This window comes from Petromyzon marinus, chromosome 82, assembly GCF_048934315.1.
Source record: "Petromyzon marinus isolate PM22_M1 ecotype Great Lakes invasive population chromosome 82, UKy_Petmar_22M1.pri1.0, whole genome shotgun sequence".
Lineage (NCBI taxonomy): Eukaryota > Metazoa > Chordata > Hyperoartia > Petromyzontiformes > Petromyzontidae > Petromyzon > Petromyzon marinus.
This window is the reverse complement of record NC_133747.1, coordinates 7,888,091-7,910,452: the sequence shown is the minus strand read 5'-3', so window position 1 is coordinate 7,910,452 and position 22,362 is coordinate 7,888,091. Positions and strand designations below refer to the sequence as shown.

The window sequence follows — 22,362 nt, the reverse complement described above, 5'->3', positions numbered from 1 at the left end:
GTCACTCACTTAGTCACTCACCCTCTCAGTCACCTCAAGGACGACTACGTGGTGGAGTTTGACGGAGAATTCTCAGCTGACGTCATAGTAGAGTTCATCCTTGATGTGAGGGTTGACTCACTTAGTCACTCACTTAGTCACTCACTTAGTCACTCACTTAGTCACTCACTTAGTCACTCACTTAGTTACTTAGTCACTCACTTAGTCACTCACTTAGTCACTCACTTAGTCACTCACTTAGTCACTCACTTAGTCACTTAGTCACTCACTTAGTCACTCACCCTCTCAGTCACCTCAAGGACGACTACGTGGTGGAGTTTGACAGAGAATTCTCAGCTGACGTCATTATAGAGTTCATCCTTGATGTGAGGGTTGACTCACTTAGTTACTCACTTAGTCACTCATTTAGTCACTCACTTAGTCACTTAGTCACTCACTTAGTCACTCACTTAGTCACTCACTTAGTCACTCACTTAGTCACTCACTTAGTCACTTAGTCACTTAGTCACTTAGTCACTCACTTAGTCACTCACTTAGTCACTCATTTAGTCACTCACTTAGTCACTTAGTCACTTAGTCACTCACTTAGTCACTCAGTCACTCACTTAGTCACTCACTTAGTCAATTAGTCACTTAGTCACTCACTTAGTCACTCACTTAGTCACTCACTTAGTCACTCACTTAGTCACTCCATTAGTCACTCACCCTCTCAGTCACCTCAAGGACGACTACGTGGTGGAGTTTGACGGAGAATTATCAGCTGATGTCATTATAGAGTTCATCCTTGATGTGAGGGTTGACTCACTTAGTCACTCACTTAGTCACTCACTTAGTCACTCACTTAGTCACTTAGTCACTCACTTACCCACTTAGTCACTCACTTAGTCACTCACTTAGTAACTCACTTAGTCACTTAGTCACTCACTTAGTCACTCACTTAGTCACTTAGTCACTCACTTAGTCACTTAGTCACTCACTTAGTCACTCACTTAGTCACTTAGTCACTCACTTAGTCACCCACTTAGTCACTCACCCTCTCAGTCACCTCAAGGACGACTACGTGGTGGAGTTTGACGGAGAATTCTCAGCTGACGTCATTATAGAGTTCATCCTTGATGTGAGGGTTGACTCACTTAGTTACTCACTTAGTCACTCACTTAGTCACTCACTTAGTCACTTAGTCACTCACTTAGTCACTCACTTAGTCACTCACTTAGTCACTCACTTAGTCACTTAGTCACTTAGTCACTTAGTCACTCACTTAGTCACTCACTTAGTCACTCATTTAGTCACTCACTTAGTCACTTAGTCACTTAGTCACTCACTTAGTCACTCAGTCACTCACTTAGTCACTCACTTAGTCACTTAGTCACTTAGTCACTCACTTAGTCACTCACTTAGTCACTCACTTAGTCACTCACTTAGTCACTCACTTAGTCACTCACTTAGTCACTCCATTAGTCACTCACCCTCTCAGTCACCTCAAGGACGACTACGTGGTGGAGTTTGACGGAGAATTCTCAGCTGACGTCATTATAGAGTTCATCCTTGATGTGAGGGTTGACTCACTTAGTCACTCACTTAGTCACTCACTTAGTCACTCACTTAGTCACTTAGTCACTCACTTACCCACTTAGTCACTCACTTAGTCACTCACTTAGTAACTCACTTAGTCACTTAGTCACTCACTTAGTCACTCACTTAGTCACTCACTTAGTCACTTAGTCACTCACTTAGTCACTCACTTAGTCACTTAGTCACTCACTCAGTCACTCACTTAGTCACTCACTTAGTCACTTAGTCACTCACTTAGTCACTTAGTCACTCACTTAGTCACTCACTTAGTCACTCATTTAGTCACCCACTTAGTCACTCACCCTCTCAGTCACCTCAAGGACGACTACGTGGTGGAGTTTGACGGAGAATTCTCAGCTGACGTCATTATAGAGTTCATCCTTGATGTGAGGGTTGACTCACTTAGTCACTCACTTAGTCACTCACTTAGTCACTCACTTAGTCACTTAGTCACTCACTTACCCACTTAGTCACTCACTTAGTCACTCACTTAGTAACTCACTTAGTCACTTAGTCACTCACTTAGTCACTCACTTAGTCACTCACTTAGTCACTCACTTAGTCACTTAGTCACTCACTTAGTCACTCACCCTCTCAGTCACCTCACGGACGACTACGTGGTGGAGTTTGACGGAGAATTCTCAGCTGACGTCATAGTAGAGTTCATCCTTGATGTGAGGGTTGACTCACTTAGTCACTCACTTAGTCACTCACTTAGTCACTCACTTAGTCACTCACTTAGTCACTTAGTCACTCACTTAGTCACTCACTTAGTCACTCACTTAGTCACTCACTTAGTCACTCACTTAGTCACTTAGTCACTCACTTAGTCACTCACTTAGTCACTCACTTAGTCACTCACTTAGTCACTCACTTAGTCACTAACTTACTCACTTAGTCACTCACTTAGTCACTTTGTCACTCACTTAGTCACTCACCCTCTCAGTCACCTCAAGGACGACTACGTGGTGGAGTTTGACGGAGAATTCTCAGCTGACGTCATTATAGAGTTCATCCTTGATGTGAGGGTTGACTCACTTAGTCACTCACTTAGTCACTTAGTCACTTAGTCACTCACTTAGTCACTCACTTAGTCACTCACTTAGTCACTCACTTAGTTACTTAGTCACTCACTTAGTCACTCACTTAGTCACTCACTTAGTCACTTAGTCACTCATTTAGTCACTCACTTAGTCACTCACTTAGTCACTTAGTCACTCACTTAGTCACTCACTTAGTCACTCACTTAGTCACTAACTTACTCACTTAGTCACTCACTTAGTCACTTTGTCACTCACTTAGTCACTTAGTCACTTAGTCACTCACTTAGTCACTCACTTAGTCACTTAGTCACTCACTTAGTCACTCACTTAGTCACTCACTTAGTCACTTAGTCACTCACTTAGTCACTCACTTAGTCACTCACTTAGTCACTCACTTAGTCACTCACTTAGTCACGCACTTAGTCACTCACTTAGTCACTTAGTCACTCACTTAGTCAGTTTGTCACTCACTTAGTCACTTAGTCACTCACTTAGTCACTCACCCTCTCAGTCACCTCAAGGACGACTACGTGGTGGAGTTTGATGGAGAATTCTCAGCTGACGTCATTATAGAGTTCATCCTTGATGTGAGGGTTGACTCACTTAGTCACTCACTTAGTCACTCACTTAGTCACTCACTTAGTCACTTAGTCACTCACTTACCCACTTAGTCACTCACTTAGTCACTCACTTAGTAACTCACTTAGTCACTTAGACACTCACTTAGTCACTCACTTAGTCACTTAGTCACTTAGTCACTCACTTAGTCACTTAGTCACTCACTTAGTCACTTAGTCACTCACTTAGTCACTTAGTCACTCACTTAGTCACTCACTTAGTCACTCACTTAGTCACTTAGTCACTCACTTAGTCACTCACTTAGTCACTCACTTAGTCACTCACTTCGTCACTCACTTACCCACTTAGTCACTCACTTAGTCATTCACTTAGTCACTTAGTCACTCACTTAGTCACTCACTTAGTCACTTACTTAGTCACTTAGTCACTCACTTAGTCACTCACTTAGTCACTCACTTAGTAACTCACTTAGTTACTCACTTAGTCACTTAGTCACTTAGTCACTCACTTAGTCACTCACTTAGTCACTCACTTAGTCACTCACTTAGTCACTTAGTCACTCACTTAGTCACTCACTTAGTCACTCACTTAGTCACTTAGTCACTTAGTCACTCACTTAGTCACTCACTTAGTCAGTTAGTCACTCACTTAGTCACTCACTTAGTTACTCACTTAGTCACTCACTTAGTCACTCACTTAGTCACTCACTTAGTCACTTAGACACTCACTTAGTCACTTAGTCACTTAGTCACTCACTTAGTCACTCACTTAGTCACTCACTTAGTCACTTAGTCACTCACTTAGTCACTCACTTAGTCACTCACTTAGTCACTCACTTAGTCACTTAGTCACTCACTTAGTCACTCACTTAGTCACTTACTTAGTCACTCACTTAGTCACTCACTTAGTTACTTAGTCACTCACTTAGTCACTCACTTAGTCACTCACTTAGTCACTTAGTCACTCACTTAGTCACTCACTTAGTCACTTAGTCACTCACTTAATCACTCACTTAGTCACTCACTTAGTCACTCACTTAGTCACTCACTTAGTCACTCACTTACTCACTTAGTCACTCACTTAGTCACTTTGTCACTCACTTAGTCACTTAGTCACTTAGTCACTCACTTAGTCACTCACTTAGTCACTTAGTCACTCACTTAGTCACTCACTTAGTCACTCACTTAGTCACTCACTTAGTCACTTAGTCACTCACTTAGTCACTCACTTAGTCACTCACTTAGTCACTCACTTAGTCACTCACTTAGTCACTTAGACACTCACTTAGTCACTTAGTCACTCACTTAGTCACTTAGTCACTCACTTAGTCACTCACCCTCTCAGTCACCTCAAGGACGACTACGTGGTGGAGTTTGACGGAGAATTCTCAGCTGACGTCATTATAGAGTTCATCCTTGATGTGAGGGTTGACTCACTTAGTCACTCACTTAGTCACTCACATAGTCACTCACTTAGTCACTCACTTAGTCACTTAGTCACTCACTTAGTCACTTAGTCACTCACTTAGTCACTCACTTAGTCACTCACTTAGTTACTCACTTAGTCACTTAGACACTCACTTAGTCACTCACTTAGTTACTCACTTAGTCACTCACTTAGTCACTCACTTAGTCACTCACTTAGTTACTAACTTAGTCACTCACTTAGTCACTCACTTAGTCACTCACTTAGTCACTTAGACACTCACTTAGTCACTTAGTCACTTAGTCACTCACTTAGTCACTCACTTAGTACTCACTTAGTCACTCACTTAGTCACTCACTTAGTCACTTAGTCACTCACTTAGTCACTCACTTAGTCACTCACTTAGTCACTCACTTAGTCACTCACTTAGTCACTTACTTAGTCACTCACTTAGTCACTCACTTAGTCACTTAGTCACTTAGTCACTCATTTAGTTACTCACTTAGGCACTCACTTAGTCACTCACATAGTCACTCACTTAGTCACTTAGTCACTCACTTAGTCACTTAGTCACTCACAAAGTCACTCACCCTCTCAGTCACTTCAAGGATGACTACGTGGTGGAGTTTGATGGAGAATTCTCAGCTGACGTCATTATAGAGTTCATCCTTCATGTGAGGGTTGACTCACTTAGTCACTCACTTAGTCACTCACTTAGTCACTTACTTAGTCACTTAGTCACTCACTTAGTCACTCACTTAGTCAATCACTTTGTCACTCACTTAGTCATTCACTTAGTCACTCACTTAGTAACTTAGACACTCACTTAGTCACTTAGTCACTCACTTAGTCACTTAGTCACTCACTTAGTCACTTAATCACTCACTCAGTCACTCACTTAGTCACTCACTTAGTCACTCATTTAGTCACTTAGTCACTCACTTAGTCACTCACTTAGTCGCTTAGTCACTCACTTACTCACTTAGTCACTCACTTAGTCACTCACTTAGTCACTCATCTCATACACTCATACACTCACTTAGTCACTTAGTCACTTACTTAGTCACTCACTTAGTCACTCACTTAGTCACTTAGACACTCACTTAGTCACTCACTTAGTCACTCACTTAGTCACTTAGTCACTCACTTAGTCACCCACTTAGTCACTCACTTAGTCACTTAGTCACTCACTTAGTCACTTAGTCACTCACTAAGTCACTCACTTAGTCACTTAGTCACTTAGTCACTCACTTAGTCACTCACTTAGTCACTCTCTTAGTCACTTAGTCACTTAGTCACTTAGTCACTCCCTTAGTCACTTAGTCACTCACTTAGTCACTTAGTCACTCACTTAGTCACTCACTTAGTCACTTAGTCACTCACTTAGTCACTCACTTAGTCACTTAGTCACTTAGTCACTCATACACTTAGTCACTTAGACACTTAGTCACTCACTTAGTCACTCACTTAGTCACTCACTTCGTCACTTAGTCACTCACTTAGTCACTCACTTAGTCACTCACTTAGTCACTTAGTCACTCACTTAGTCACTCACTTAGTCGCTTAGTCACTCACTTAGTCACTCACTTAGTCACTTAGTCACTCACTTAGTCACTCACTTAGTCACTTAGTCACTCACTTAGTCACTCACTTAGTCACTTAGTAATTTAGTCACTCATACACTTAGTCACTCACTTAGTCACTTAGTCACTCACTTAGTCACTTAGTCACTCACTTAGTCACTCACTTAGTCACTCACTTAGTCACTTAGACACTCACTTAGTCACTTAGTCACTCACTTAGTCACTTAGTCACTCACTCAGTCACTCACTTAGTCACTCACTTAGTCACTCATTTAGTCACTTAGTCACTCACATAGTCACTCACTTAGTTACCCACTCATACACTCACACAACCACTCACTCACACACTCATTCACTCACACACTCACTCATACACTCACTCAGTCAGTCAGTCACTCACTCACCCACTCACTCAGTCACTTAGTCACTCACTTAGTCACTCACTTAGTCACTCACTAACTCACTCACTCACTCAGTCACTTAGTCACTCATACACTCACTCACTCAGTCACTCACTTCGTCAGTCAGTCACTCACTGACTCGCTCTCTTAGTCACTTAGTCACTCACTCAGTCACTCACTCACTCACTTAGTCACTCACTTAGTCACTTAGTCACTCACTTAGTCACTCACTCAGTCACTTAGTCACTCACTTAGTCACTTAGTCACTCACTTAGTCACTTAGTCACTCACTTAGTCACTCAATTAGTCACTAATCTCATACACTCATACACTCACTTAGTCACTTAGTCACTTACTTAGTCACTCACTTAGTCACTCACTTAGTCACTTAGACACTCACTTAGTCACTCACTTAGTCACTCACTTAGTCACTTAGTCACTCACTTAGTCACTCACTTAGTCACTCTCTTAGTCACTTAGTCACTTAGTCACTCCCTTAGTCACTTAGTCACTCACTTAGTCACTTAGTCACTCACTTAGTCACTCACTTAGTCACTTAGTCACTCACTTAGTCACTTAGTCACTCACTCAGTCACTCACTCACTCACTCACTCACTGACTTAGTCACTCACTTAGTCACTTAGTCACTCACTTAGTCACTCACTTAGTCACTTAGTCACTCACTCAGTCACTCACTCACTCACTCACTCACTCACTTAGTCACTCACTTAGTCACTTAGGCACTCACTTAGTCACTCACTTAGTCACTTACTCACTCACTCATACACTCACTCACTTAGTCACTCATACACACAGTCACTCACTCAAACACTCACTCACACACTCACTCACTCATACACTCACTCACACACTCACTCACTCACTCATACACTCACTCACTCACTCACCCACTCACTCACTCACTCAGTCACTCACTCAGTCAGTCACTCACCCACCCACTCAGTCACTTAGTCACTTAGTCACTCACTTAGTCACTTAGTCACTCACTTAGTCACTTAGTCACTCACTTAGTCACTCACTTAGTCACTTAGTCACTCACTCAGTCACTCACTCACTCACTCACTTAGTCACTCACTTAGTCACTTAGTCACTCAATTAGTCACTTAGTCACTCAGTCACTCACTCACTCACTCACTTAGTCACTCACTTAGTCACTTAGGCACTCACTTAGTCACTCACTTAGTCACTTACTCACTCACTCATACACTCACTCACTTAGTCACTCATACACACAGTCACTCACTCAAACACTCACTCACACACTCACTCACTCATACACTCACTCACACACTCACTCACTCACTCATACACTCACTCACTCACTCACCCACTCACTCAGTCACTCACTCACTCAGTCACTCCCTCAGTCACTCACTCAGTCACTTAGTCACTCACCCACCCACCCACTCACTCACTCATTGACTCACTCACTCACTGACTCACTCACTCACTCACCCACTGACTCACTCACTCACTCAGTCACTCACTCAGTCAGTCACTCACCCACCCACTCAGTCACTCACCCACCCACTCAGTCACTCACCCACCCACTCACTCACTCATTGACTCACTCACTCACTGACTCACTCACTCATTGACTCACTCACTCACTCACTGACTCACCCACTGACTCACCCACTCACTCACCCACCCACTCACTCACTCATTGACTCACTGACTCACTCAGTCACTCACTCACTCAGTCACTCACCCACCCACTCACTCACTCATTGACTCACTCACTCACTGACTCACTCACTGACTGACTCATCCACTGACTCACCTACTCACCCACTCACTCACTCATTGACTCACCCACTCACTGACTCACTCACTCATTGACTCACTCACTCACTGACTCAGCCACTGACTCACCCACTCACTCACCCACCCACTCACTCACTCACTGACTCACCCACTCACTCACTCATTGACTCACTCACTCACCCACTCACCCACTCACTCACCCACCCACTCACTCACTCACTGACTCACTCACTCACTCACTGACTCACCCACTCACTCACCCACTCACTCACTCACTGACTCACCCACTCACTCACTCATTGACTCACTCACTCACCCACTCACCCACTCACTCACCCACCCACTCACTCACTCACTCACCCACTCACTCACTCACTGACTCACCCACTCACTCACCCACTCACTCACTCATTGACTCACTCACTCACTCACTGACTCACTCACTCACTCACTGACTCACTCACTCACTCACTGACTCACCCACTCACTCACCCACTCACTCACTCATTGACTCACTCACTCCATGGTGATATCTCCATGGTGACGATGATGATATCTCCATGGTGATATCTCCATGGTGACGATGATGATATCTCCATGGTGATATCTCCATGGTGACAATGCCATCATCTCCATGGTGACGGTATCTCCAAGTGATGATATCTCCATGGTGATGATAACGATATCTCCATGGCGATATCTCCATGGTGATAACGGTTCCATCGCCATGGTGACGGTATCTCCATGGTGACGATGACGATATCTCCATGGTGACGGTGACCCCGTTTCCATGGCAACAGCTGCTGGAGGACCCCGTGGAGATGCTGACGGGCGACGCTGAGCTGAGGGCCTTTCACTCCGTGGACGAGATCCCAAAAGTGGCTGGATACTTCAAGAACGACCAGTCAGAGCGTGAGTCACTCGCTAAGTCACCCAGTCAGTCACCCAGTCAGTCACTCAGTCACTCAGTCACTCAGTCAGTCACTCACTGAGGGCCTTTCACTCCGTGGACGAGATCCCCAAAGTGGCTGGCTACTTCAAGAACGACCAGTCAGAGCGTAAGTCACTCAGTTAGTCACTCAGTCAGTCACTCAGTCAGTCACTCAGTCACTCAGTCAGTCAGTCAGTCACCCACTCAGTCACTCAGTCACTCAGTCACTCACTCAGTCACTCACTCAGTCACTCAGTCACTCAGTCACTCACTCAGGGCCTTTCACTCCGTGGACGAGATCCCCAAAGTGGCTGGCTACTTCAAGAACGACCAGTCAGAGCGTAAGTCACTCAGTCAGTCAGTCAGTCACTCACTCAGTCAGTCACTCAGTTAGTCACTCAGATAGTCACTCAGTTAGTCACTCAGTCAGTCACTCAGTCACTCAGTCACTCACTGAGGGCCTTTCACTCCGTGGACGAGATCCCCAAAGTGGCTGGATACTTCAAGAACGACCAGTCAGAGCGTGAGTCACTCGCTAAGTCACCCAGTCAGTCACCCAGTCACTCACTCAGTCACTCACTCAGTCAGTCAGTCACCCACTCAGTCACTCAGTCACTCACTCAGTCACTCAGTCACTCACTGAGGGCCTTTCAATCCGTGGACGAGATCCCAAAAGTGGCTGGCTACTTCAAGAACGACCAGTCAGAGCGTAAGTCACTCAGTTAGTCACTCAGTCACTCAGTCACTCAGATAGTCACTCAGTTAGTCACTCAGTCAGTCACTCAGTCACTCAGTCACTCACTGAGGGCCTTTCACTCCGTGGACGAGATCCCAAAAGTGGCTGGCTACTTCAAGAACGACCAGTCAGAGCGTGAGTCACTCGCTAAGTCACCCAGTCAGTCACCCAGTCACTCACTCAGTCACTCACTCAGTCACTCAGTCACTCAGTCAGTCACTCAGTCACTCACTCACTCACTCAGTCACTCAGTCAGTCACTCAGTCACTCACTGAGGGCCTTTCACTCCGTGGACGAGATCCCAAAAGTGGCTGGCTACTTCAAGAACGACCAGTCAGAGCGTAAGTCACTCAGTTAGTCACTCAGTCAGTCACCCAGTCAGTCACTCAGTCACTCAGTCCGTCAGTCACTCAGTCACTCACTGAGGGCCTTTCACTCCGTGGACGAGATCCCCAAAGTGGCTGGCTACTTCAAGAACGACCAGTCAGAGCGTAAGTCACTCAGTCAGTCACCCAGTTAGTCACTCAGTCAGTCACTCAGTCACTCACTCAGTCAGTCAGTCACTCACTGAGGGCCTTTCACTCCGTGGACGAGATCCCAAAAGTGGCTGGCTACTTCAAGAACGACCAGTCAGAGCGTAAGTCACTCAGTCAGTCACTCACTCAGTTAGTCACTCAGTCAGTCACCCAGTCAGTCACTCAGTCAGTCACCCAGTCAGTCACCCAGTCACTCACTCAGTCACTCAGTCACTCACTAAGTCACTCACTCAGTCACTCAGTCACTCACTCAGTCAGTCACTCAGTCAGTCAGTCAGTCACTCAGTCAGTCAGTCACTCACTCAGTCAGTCACTCAGTTAGTCACTCAGATAGTCACTCAGTTAGTCACTCAGTCAGTCACTCAGTCACTCAGTCACTCACTGAGGGCCTTTCACTCCGTGGACGAGATCCCAAAAGTGGCTGGATACTTCAAGAACGACCAGTCAGAGCGTAAGTCACTCGCTAAGTCACCCAGTCAGTCACTCAGTTAGTCACCCAGTCAGTCACTCAGTCACTCAGTCACTCAGTCAGTCACTCAGTCACTCACTGAGGGCCTTTCACTCCGTGGATGAGATCCCCAAAGTGGCTGGCTACTTCAAGAACGACCAGTCAGAGCGTAAGTCACTCAGTCAGTCACTCACTCAGTTAGTCACTCAGTCAGTCACCCAGTCAGTCACTCAGTCAGTCACCCAGTCAGTCACCCAGTCACTCACTCAGTCACTCAGTCACTCACTGAGGGCCTTTCACTCCGTGGACGAGATCCCAAAAGTGGCTGGATACTTCAAGAACGACCAGTCAGAGCGTAAGTCACTCAGTTAGTCACTCAGTCACTCAGTCACTCAGATAGTCACTCAGTTAGTCACTCAGTCAGTCACTCAGTCAGTCACTCACTCACTGAGGGCGTTTCACTCTGTGGACGAGATCCCCAAAGTGGCTGGCTACTTCAAGAACGACCAGTCAGAGCGTAAGTCACTCAGTCAGTCACTCAGTAAGTCACTCAGTCACCCAGTCACCCAGTCACTCACTCAGTCAGTCACTCAGTCAGTCAGTCACTCAGTCACTCAGTCAGTCAGTCACTCAGTCACTCACTCACTCACTCAGTCACTCACTCACTCAGTCACTCAGTCACTCACTCACTCAGTCAGTCACTCACTCAGTCACTCACTCAGTCAGTCACCCGCTCAGTCAATCACTCACTCACTCAGTCGCTCAGTCACTCACTCACTCAGTCAGTCAGTCACTCAGTCAGTCACTCACTCAGTCACTCACTCAGTCACTCACTCACTCACTCAGTCACTCAGTCACTCACTCACTCACTCACTCACTCAGTCAGTCACTCACTCACTCACTCAGTCAGTCACTCAGTCACTCACTCAGTCACTCACTGAGGGCGTTTCACTCCGTGGACGAGATCCCCAAAGTGGCTGGCTACTTCAAGAACGACCAGTCAGAGCGTAAGTCAGTCAGTTAGTCACTCAGTCACCCAGTCACTCACTCAGTCAGTCACTCAGTCAGTCAGTCACTCAGTCACTCAGTCAGTCACTCACTCACTCAGTCAGTCACCCACTCACTCAGTCACTCACTCACTCAGTCAGTCACTCACTCAGTCACTCACTCAGTCACTCACTCAGTCGCTCAGTCACTCACTCACTCAGTCAGTCAGTCACTCAGTCAGTCACTCACTCAGTCACTCACTCACTCACTCAGTCACTCAGTCACTCAGTCACTCACTCACTCAGTCAGTCAGTCACTCACTCACTCACTCAGTCAGTCACTCACTCAGTCACTCAGTCACTCAGTCAGTCACTCAGTCACTCACTCACTCAGTCACTCACTCAGTCACTCAGTCACTCACTGAGGGCGTTTCACTCCGTGGACGAGATCCCCAAAGTGGCTGGCTACTTCAAGAACGACCAGTCAGAGCGTAAGTCACTCAGTCAGTCACTCACTCAGTCACTCACTCACTCGGTCACCCACTCACTCACTCACTCACCCACTCACCCACTCACTCACTCACCACTCACTCACCCACCCACTCACTCACCCACTCACCCACTCACTCACCCACCCACCCACCCACCTACTCATCCACCCACTCACTCACTCACCCACCCACCCACTCACTCACCCACTCACCCACTCACTCACCCACTCACCCACTCACCCACCCACCCACCTACTCATCCACTCACTCACTTACCCACCCACCCACTCACTCACCCACTCACCCACTCACTCACCCACTCACCCACTCACCCACTCACCCACCTACTCATCCACTCACTCACTCACTCACCCACCCACTCACTCACTCACCCACTCACTCACCCACTCACCCATCCACTCACTCACCCACTCACTCACTCACCCACTCACCCACTCACTCACTCACCCACTCACCCACTCACTCACCCACCTACTCATCCACTCACTCACTCACCCACCCACTCACTCACTCACCCACTCACTCACCCACTCACCCACTCACTCACCCACCTACTCATCCACTCACTCACTCACTCACCCACCCACTCACTCACCCACTCGCTCACTCACTCACCCACTCACTCACCCACTCACTCACTCACCCACTCACTCACCCACTCACCCACCTACTCACTCATCCACTCACTCACTCACCCACTCACTCACCCACTCACCCACTGGCTCACTCACCCACTCACCCACCCACTCACTCACCCACTCACCCACCCACTCACTCACCCACTCGCTCACTCACCCACTCACTCACCCACTCACCCACTCACTCACCCACCCACCCACCTACTCATCCACTCACTCACTCACTCACCCACCCACCCACTCACTCACCCACTCACCCACCCACCCACTCACTCACCCACTCACCCACTCACCCACTCACTCACTCACCCACCCACCCACCCACTCACTCACCCACCCACCCACTCACCCACTCACTCACCCACCCACCCACCCACTCACCCACCCACCCACCCACCCACCCACTCACTCACCCACCCACTCACTCACTCACCCACTCACCCACCTACTCACTCACTCACTCACCCACCCACCCACTCACCCACCCACCCACTCACTCACCCACCCACTCACTCACTCACCCACCCACCCACTCACTCACTCACCCACTCACTCACTCACCCACTCACTCATCCACCCACCCACTCACCCACTCACTCACCCACCCACCCACTCACCCACCCACCCACTCACTCACCCACCCACTCACTCACTCACCCACTCACCCACCTACTCACTCACTCACTCACCCACCCACCCACTCACCCACCCACCCACTCACTCACCCACCCACTCACTCACTCACCCACCCACTCACTCACTCACCCACTCACTCACTCACTCACCCACTCACTCACCCACCCACCCACTCACCCACTCACTCACCCACCCACCCACTCACCCACCCACCCACTCACTGACCCACCCACCCACTCACTCACCCACTCACCCACTCACTCACCCACCCACTCACCCACTCACTCACCCACTCACCCACTCACTCACCCACTCACTCACTCACTCACCCACTCACTCACTCACCCACCCACCCACCTACTCATCCACTCACTCACTCACTCACCCACCCACTCACCCACTCACCCACTCACTCACTCACCCACCCACCCACCTACTCATCCACTCACTCACTCACTCACCCACTCACCCACTCACTCACCCACTCACCCACCCACTCACTCACCCACTCACCCACTCACCCACTCGCTCACTCACCCACTCACTCACCCACTCACCCACTCACTCACCCACTCACCCACTCACCCACTCACTCACTCACCCACTCACCCACTCACTCACCCACTCACCCACTCACCCACTCACCCACCCACCCACTCACTCACTCACTCACCCACCCACTCACCCACTCACTCACTCACTCACCCACTCACCCACCCACTCACTCACCCACTCACCCACTCACTCACCCACTCACCCACTCACCCACTCACTCACCCACTCACTCACCCACTCACCCACTCACTCACCCACTCACCCACTCACTCACCCACTCACTCACTCACCCACTCACTCACTCACCCACTCACCCACTCACCCACCCACTCACTCACCCACTCACCCACTCACCCACCTACTCACCATCTGCTCCCTACAGACTACAAGGCCTATGAAGATGCCGCAAAAGATTTCCAACCGTACATCCCCTTCTACGCTACCTTCGATAAAGCGGTGAGTGGGTGGTGAGCGGGATGGGTGGGTGGGTGAGTTGGTGGGTAGGTGGGTGAGTGGGTTAGTGGGTGAGTGGGAGGGTGGGTGGGTGGGTGGGGGAGTGGTTGGGTGGGTGGGTGAGTGGATGGGTGAGTGGGTGGGTGAGTGGGTGGGTGAGTGAGTGAGTGAATGAGTGAATGAGTGGGTGGGTGAGTGAGTGGGTGGGTGAGTGGGTGGGTGGGTGGGTGAGTTGGTGGGTAGGTGGGTGAGTGGGTTAGTGGGTGAGTGGGAGGGTGGGTGGGTGGGTGGGTGGGGGAGTGGTTGGGTGGGTGGGTGAGTGGGTGGGTGAGTGGGTGGGTGGATGAGTGGGTTGGTGAGTGGGAGGATGGGTGGGTGGGTGAGTGGGTTGGTGGGTGAGTGGTTGGGTGAGTTAGTGGGTGGTTGGGTGGGTGAGTGAGTGGGTGGGTGAGTGGGTGGGTGAGTGGGTGGGTGAGTAGGTTGGTGAGTGGGTGGGTGAGTGGGTGGGTGGATGAGTGGGGGAGTGGGTGGGTGGTTGGGTGGGTGGGTGCATGAGTGGGTGGTTGGGTGGGTGGGTGAGTGGGTGGGTGGGTGGGTGAGTGGGTGGGTGAGTGGATGAGTAGTTCGAGACTGCCAAACAACAGGCAGTGGCTCTTCTGAACTAAAGAATGAAGGGGGCGTGGGAGCGTGGCGGTGAGGTGTGGGAAGCTGTAAGCCCCAGGCTACTTTGGGCTCGCCTTTCCATCAACCGGAGGCGAGGAGTGGTGGTCGTAGTTACTTATGCCCCCACCGAAGACGAACATCCGTGGAGTGATGCAGGCAAGGCCAATGAGTCAGATGCCTTCTATGATGTCCTGTCACAGGTGCTGACTAAAGTGGCCCCTCGGGATAGAGTCATCTTGTTGGGTGACTTCAATGCCCGAGTTGGTCATGATACTGGCACCTGGTCTGGAGTGATTGGAGGGCATGGGCCAAATCAGCTCAGTAACAACGGTAGAAGGCTGCTAGATTGTTGTGCAGCCCATGGGCTTGTAATTACCAACACGCTGTTCCAGCATCGGCGCATCCACACAGCATCATGGATGGATGCCGGGTCCAAGCAAGAACATCTGTTGGACTACATAGTGACGGACCAGCGGATGCGAGCCCATGTCCTTGACACCAGGACCTACCGTGGAGCTGATCTGCCCTCTGACCATCGACTAGTCATCTGTAAGATGCGCCTGCCATTCTTCCACTCCAGTGGTGGGTGTACACCCAGGACCCCATTCCAACCTAAAGTGGCCTGGTCTCAGTTATCTGATGAAAGTTGCAAGCGAGAATTTCATCATCGCTTGCGGCTGGGATTGGCATCGTCCCTGACTCCTCCTGATGTCGAGGGTAAATGGGCGAGGTTTAGGACTGTGACTCATGCAGCTGCAATGGCTGCTTTGGGTACGCGGTCCAGACCTCCTCAGAGACCCTGGCTGACAGAGGAGGTGTTCAGGATGGTTGAGAAAAAGCGACAGGCCCACTGTCATCGGCTACAGAATCCCACGTCAGAGAATGAGGAGGCTTACCGCAGCCTTCGCTCAGAGGTTCGGAGAGCCGTGAGGCGCTGCAAGGATGGGTGGTGGTCGCGGGTTGCTGAAGAGATGGAGTCTGCCTCAGTGGCCAGCAATCACAAATCCCTATTTAAATCCATCAAAAAGTAACCTGCAGGAACAGGTTTTCAGATTTGTTGAGCATTTCTGTGAGGTCCTGGGGGAGGGGAATTCCCTCAGCCAGGAAAACATCGTGGCACAAAGTGAGGATGACCCTGCTGAGGCTGCAGTGCCTCAAATATTGGAAGAAGTCACCCCCTGTGAGTGGCTGGCTGAGGTGCCATCTGTTGAGGAAGTACTGAAGGCGATCCGGAGTCTGAGACCAGGAAAGGCAGCGGGCAGAGATGATCTCCCAAGTGAAATGCTGAGGGAGGGTGGCGTTTGTGCACAGACTGCCCTATATGACATCATAACAACGGTCTGGGCCGCTGGACGGGTTCCGCAGGATTGGAAGGATGCCCTGGTGGTCCCCCTCTTTAAGAAGGGGGACCGCACAGACTGTAACAACTACAGGGGCATCTCACTCCTCAGAGTGCCGGGAAAGGTCCTAGCAAGGATTATTCAGCATCGCCTTGCCAGGCACTCTGAGGAGAGGCTTGCGGAGACCCAATGCGGTTTCAGGAAAGGGCGGTCCTGCACAGATGCCATATTTTCTGTCCGTCTGCTACAGCAGAGGTGTAGGGAATTCCAACAAGACCTACATCTCTGCTTTATTGACCTGGTCAAGGCCTATGATACCATCAGTAGGCCTGGGCTCTGGGTCGTTCTTCGTGCTTTTGGAGTACCTGACCCTCTGCTCACGATCATTAAAGACCTTCATGATGGTGAGCGTGCCCGGGTAAAACTACGTGGCCGGGAGTCGGAGCCATTCCCTGTACACCTTGGGGTGCGACAGGGATGTCCTCTGGCTCCCACATTATTTAACATCTATTTTTGACCACGTAGTTCATGAAGCCTTCAATAGCTGTACCGGGGGAATCTCCATATGGTACAGATATAATGGAAGGCTGATCGATGCCCGGGTGCGGTCAAGGGATTACTCCCTATTGGTCAACCACGTTATGTATGCTGATGATTTGGTAATAGCTGCTCAGTCAGAGGAGGAGTTGGAGACGCTGCTGCTGAGACTGGAGCGTGCCACTAAGAGGTGGGGCCTTACCATCAGCCCCACCAAAACTAAGCACCTGCCTGGGTATTTTGTACCATCGGACACTCCACCCCCACAACTCCCAATCGGTGATGGGGCAGTTGTTGAGAGAGTGGAGAGTTTCCCATACCTGGGTAGTGTGCTTATGACTGGCTCCAGTTTAACAGCAGAGGTCTCACTCCGAATCAGTCGAGCGGCAATATCTTTTCATCGGTTGCGTAACGCTGTGTGGAAGCTACCTGGTCTGTCGCTCCGCACTAAGCTTCAGGTCTTCTCGGCCACGGTCATTCCCTCCCTTCTCTACGCTTGCGAAACGTGGACCCCCCTAATGGAACATCTTCGCCGGTTAGAAACATTTAGGCTGGCCTGCCTACGATCCATCCTGGGTTTAACCAGACTGGATTGTGTGAGGAGCTCACAAATCCTTGAAAGATCTGGGCAGGGTCCCATCGGTGAGCTCCTCCGGCAGGCAAGGCTGCGATGGCTGGGTCATGTAGCCGCATGCCCAGCCACCGCATGCCGAAACAGCTTTTGTTTGGCCGGATTGAGGGGGCTAAGCGGGCGCGGCACGGGCTAGAGAAGAGATGGAGTGATGTGGTACAGGAGGACGTGGAGCTGAGTGGACTTGCCGATGACTGGTACCAGCGGTGTCAAGATCGGCCTCTGTGGAGGAGGCTCGTGAAGGATGCTACTGGGCAGTTGGAGGCAGTCGCCCTCCAACAACAACGGAGGGCGGAGGAGCGACGCTCAGAACAACGAGCGGAGCGCCGGGTGGCTAAAGCACAGCAGGTTGGCACAGTAGGGGGCACAGGTGGTGCATCAGCCAGTCATCTCAGTCAGTCGACCCGTGGCACCTGCTGGGTCTGCCCCGTGACCTCCTGCCAGCGGGCGTTCGACACTTCACGTGGCCTCAGGGTGCACATAGCCTGGCACAAGCGTCGTGGTGACGTCACCGCCACTTAGTGGCGAATGGCGGTTGTTGTTGTTGTTGTGTCTATGTGTGTGTGTCTATCTGTGTGTCTGTGTGTGTGTGTCTGTATGTGTGTGTGTGTCTATGTGTCTGTGTGTGTGTCTATGTGTGTGTGTCTGTGTGTCTATGTGTCTATGTCTGTGTGTCTATGTGTGTGTGTCTAAGTAGACTGCTAAGAAGTTGTCTCTCAAGCTGAACGAGGTCGACTTCTATGTGTGTCTATATGTGTGTCTATGTGTGTGTCTGTGTGTGTGTCTGTATGTGTGTATGTGTGTATGTGTGTGTCTATGTGTCTATGTGTGTGTGTCTATGTGTGTGTGTCTATGTGTCTATGTGTGTGTGTCTAAGTAGACTGCTAAGAAGTTGTCTCTCAAGCTGAACGAGGTCGACTTCTATGTGTGTGTCTATGTGTGTCTATTTGTCTATGTGTGTGTGTGTCTGTATGTGTGTGTGTGTCTGTGTGTGTGTGTCTATGTCTGTGTGTGTGTCTATGTGTGTGTGTCTGTGTGTCTATGTGTCTATGTGTGTGTGTCTATGTGTGTGTGTCTGTGTGTGTGTCTATGTGTGTGTGTCTATGTGTCTGTGTGTGTGTGTCTGTATGTGTCTGTGTGTATGTGTGTGTGTCTGTGTGTGTGTCTATGTGTGTGTGTCTAAGTAGACTGCTAAGAAGTTGTCTCTCAAGCTGAACGAGGTCGACTTCTATGTGTGTGTCTATGTGTGTCTGTGTGTCTATGTGTCTATGTGTGTGTGTCTATGTGTGTGTGTCTGTGTTTATGTGTCTGTGTGTGTGTCTATGTGTGTCTATGTGTGTGTGTGTCTATGTGTGTTTGTCTAAGTAGACTGCTAAGAAGTTGTCTCTCAAGCTGAACGAGGTCGACTTCTATGTGTGTGTGTGTGTCTATGTGTGTGTGTGTCTATGTGTGTGTCTGTGTGTCTATGTGTGTGTGTCTGTGTGTCTATGTGTCTATGTGTGTGTCTCTATGTGTGTGTGTCTAAGTAGACTGCGAAGAAGTTGTCTCTCAAGCTGAACGAGGTCGACTTCTATGTGTGTGTGTGTCTATGTGTGTGTGTCTATGTGTGTGTGTCTATGTGAGTGTGTGTCTATGTGTCTGTGTGTGTGTCTATGTGTCTATGTGTGTGTGTCTATGTGTGTGTCTATGTGTGTCTATGTGTGTGTGTCTATGTGTGTGTGTGTGTCTATGTGTCTATGTGTGTGTGTCTATGTGTGTGTGTCTGTGTTTATGTGTCTATGTGTGTGTGTCTATGTGTGTCTATGTGTGTGTGTGTCTATGTGTGTGTGTCTAAGTAGACTGCTAAGAAGTTGTCTCTCAAGCTGAACGAGGTCGACTTCTATGTGTGTGTGTGTCTATGTGTGTGTGTGTCTATGTGTGTGTGTCTATGTGTGTGTGTCTAAGTAGACTGCTAAGAAGTTGTCTCTCAAGCTGAACGAGGTCGACTTCTATGTGTGTGTGTCTGTCTATGTGTGTATGTGTCTATGTGTGTGTCTGTGTGTGTGTCTAAGTAGACTGCTAAGAAGTTGTCACTCAAGCTGAACGAGGTCGACTTCTATGTGTGTGTGTGTCTATGTGTGTCTGTGTCTATGTGTGTGTGTGTCTATGTGTGTGTGTCTAAGTAGACTGCTAAGAAGTTGTCTCTCAAGCTGAACGAGGTCGAATTCTATGTGTGTGTCTGTGTGTCTGTGTGTGTGTCTGTGTGTCTATGTGTGTGTGTGTCTATGTGTGTGTGTCTATGTGTGTGTGTCTAAGTAGACTGCTAAGAAGTTGTCTCTCAAGCTGAACGAGGTCGACTTCTATGTGTGTGTGTCTATGTGTGTGTGTGTCTATGTGTGTGTGTCTATGTGTGTGTGTCTAAGTAGACTGCTAAGAAGTTGTCTCTCAAGCTGAACGAGGTCGACTTCTATGTGTGTGTCTGTGTGTGTGTCTATGTGTGTCTATGTGTGTGTGTGTCTATGTGTGTGTGTCTATGTGTGTGTGTCTATGTGTGTGTGTCTAAGTAGACTGCTAAGAAGTTGTCTCTCAAGCTGAACGAGGTTGACTTCTATGAGCCCTTCACGTCCAAAGCGGTGTCTATACCGGACAAACCGCACACGGAGGATGAGCTGGTGGCATTCATTAAGGCCCACCGCAGGTACTCACCTACCCACCCACTCACCTACCCACTCACCTACTCACTCACCTACCCACTCACCTACCCACTCACCTACCCACTCACCTACCTACTCACCTACTCACCCACTCACCTACCCACTCACTCACCTACCCACTCACTCACCTACTCACCTATCCACTCACCTACTGGACAAACCCCACACGGAGGAAGAGCTGGTGGCATTCATTAAGGCCCACCGCAGGTACTCACCTACCCACTCACTCACCTACTCACCTACTCACCCACTCACCTACCTACTCACCTACTCACCTACTCACCCACTCACCTACTCACCTACCCACCTACCCACTCACCTACCCACTCACCTACCCACTCACCTACCCACTCACCTACTTAGTTACTCACCTACTTACCTACCCACTCACCTACGTAGTTACTCACCTACTCACCTACCCACTCACCTACCCACTCACCCACTCACCTACCCACTCACCTACTTAGTTACTCACCTACTCACCTACCCACTCACCTACACACTCACCTACTCACCCACTCACCTACTCACCTACCCACTCACCTACCCACTCACCTACCCACTCACCCACTCACCTACCCACTCACCTACTCACCTACTCACTCACCTACCCACTCACCTACCCACTCACCTACTCACTCACCTATCCACTCACCTACCCATTCACCTACTCACCTACCCACTCACCTACCCACTCACCTACCCACTCACCTACCCACTCACCTACTCACTTACTCACTCACCTACTCACTCACCTACCCACTCACCTACTTAGTTACTCACCTATCCACTCACCTACCCACTCACCTACCCACTCACCTACCCACTCACCTACTCACCTACTTAGTTACTCACCCACTCACCTACTCACCTACCCACTCACTTACTCACCTACCAACTCACCTACTCACCCACTCACCTACACATCTACTTACTCACCAACACACTCACCTACTCACCTACCCACTCACCTACTCACTTACTCACCTACCTACTCACCTACCCACTCACCTACTCACCTACATAGTTACTCACCTACTCACCTACCCACTCACCTACCCACTCACCTACTCACCTACCTACTCACCTACCCACTCACCCACTCACCTACCCACTCACCTACCCACTCATCTACTTAGTTACTCACCTACGCACTCACCTATTCACGTACTCACTCACCTACCCACTCACCTACCCACTCACCTTCCCACTCACCTACTCACCTACTCACGTACTCACCTACTCACCTACCCACTCACCTACCCACTCACCTTCCCACTCACCTACTCACCTACTCACGTACTCACCTACTCACCTACCCACTCACCTACCCACTCACCCACTCACCCACTTAGTTAGTCACCTACCCACTCACCTAACCACTCACCTACTCACCTACCCACTCACCTACTTAGTTACTCACCCACTCACCTACCCACTCACCTACCCACTCACCTACCCACTCACCTACTCACCTACTTAGTTACTCACCCACTCACCTACCCACTCACCTTCCCACTCACCTACTCACCTACCCACTCACCTACTCACTCACCTACTCACTCACCTACCCACTCACCTACCACTCACCTACCCACTCACCTACCCACTCACCTACCCATTCACCTACCCACTCACCTACTCACCTACTCACCTACCCACTCACCTACCCA

The 22,362-nt window shown here is 49.4% G+C and overlaps 1 protein-coding gene across 2 annotated transcripts in view; it reads left to right on the top strand.

The window, feature by feature from the left end:
• LOC116938312 (calsequestrin-1-like) overlaps positions 1-20,899 on the top strand; it is a 49,968-nt gene extending 29,069 nt beyond the window's left edge. The window contains exons 4-6 of one of the 2 annotated variants that reach the window (XM_076057473.1): positions 9,195-9,306; positions 14,755-14,828; positions 20,543-20,899. In XM_076057473.1, the coding sequence (XP_075913588.1) occupies positions 9,195-9,306; positions 14,755-14,828; positions 20,543-20,884 (528 nt within the window). In that variant the 3' untranslated portion in view covers positions 20,885-20,899. Of the gene's footprint in view, positions 1-9,194; positions 9,307-14,754; positions 14,829-18,693; positions 18,892-20,542 lie in introns of those variants that run through there. The other variant, XM_076057474.1, reaches the window with a different exon arrangement.
• The last annotated feature ends 1,463 nt before the right edge of the window (positions 20,900-22,362 follow it).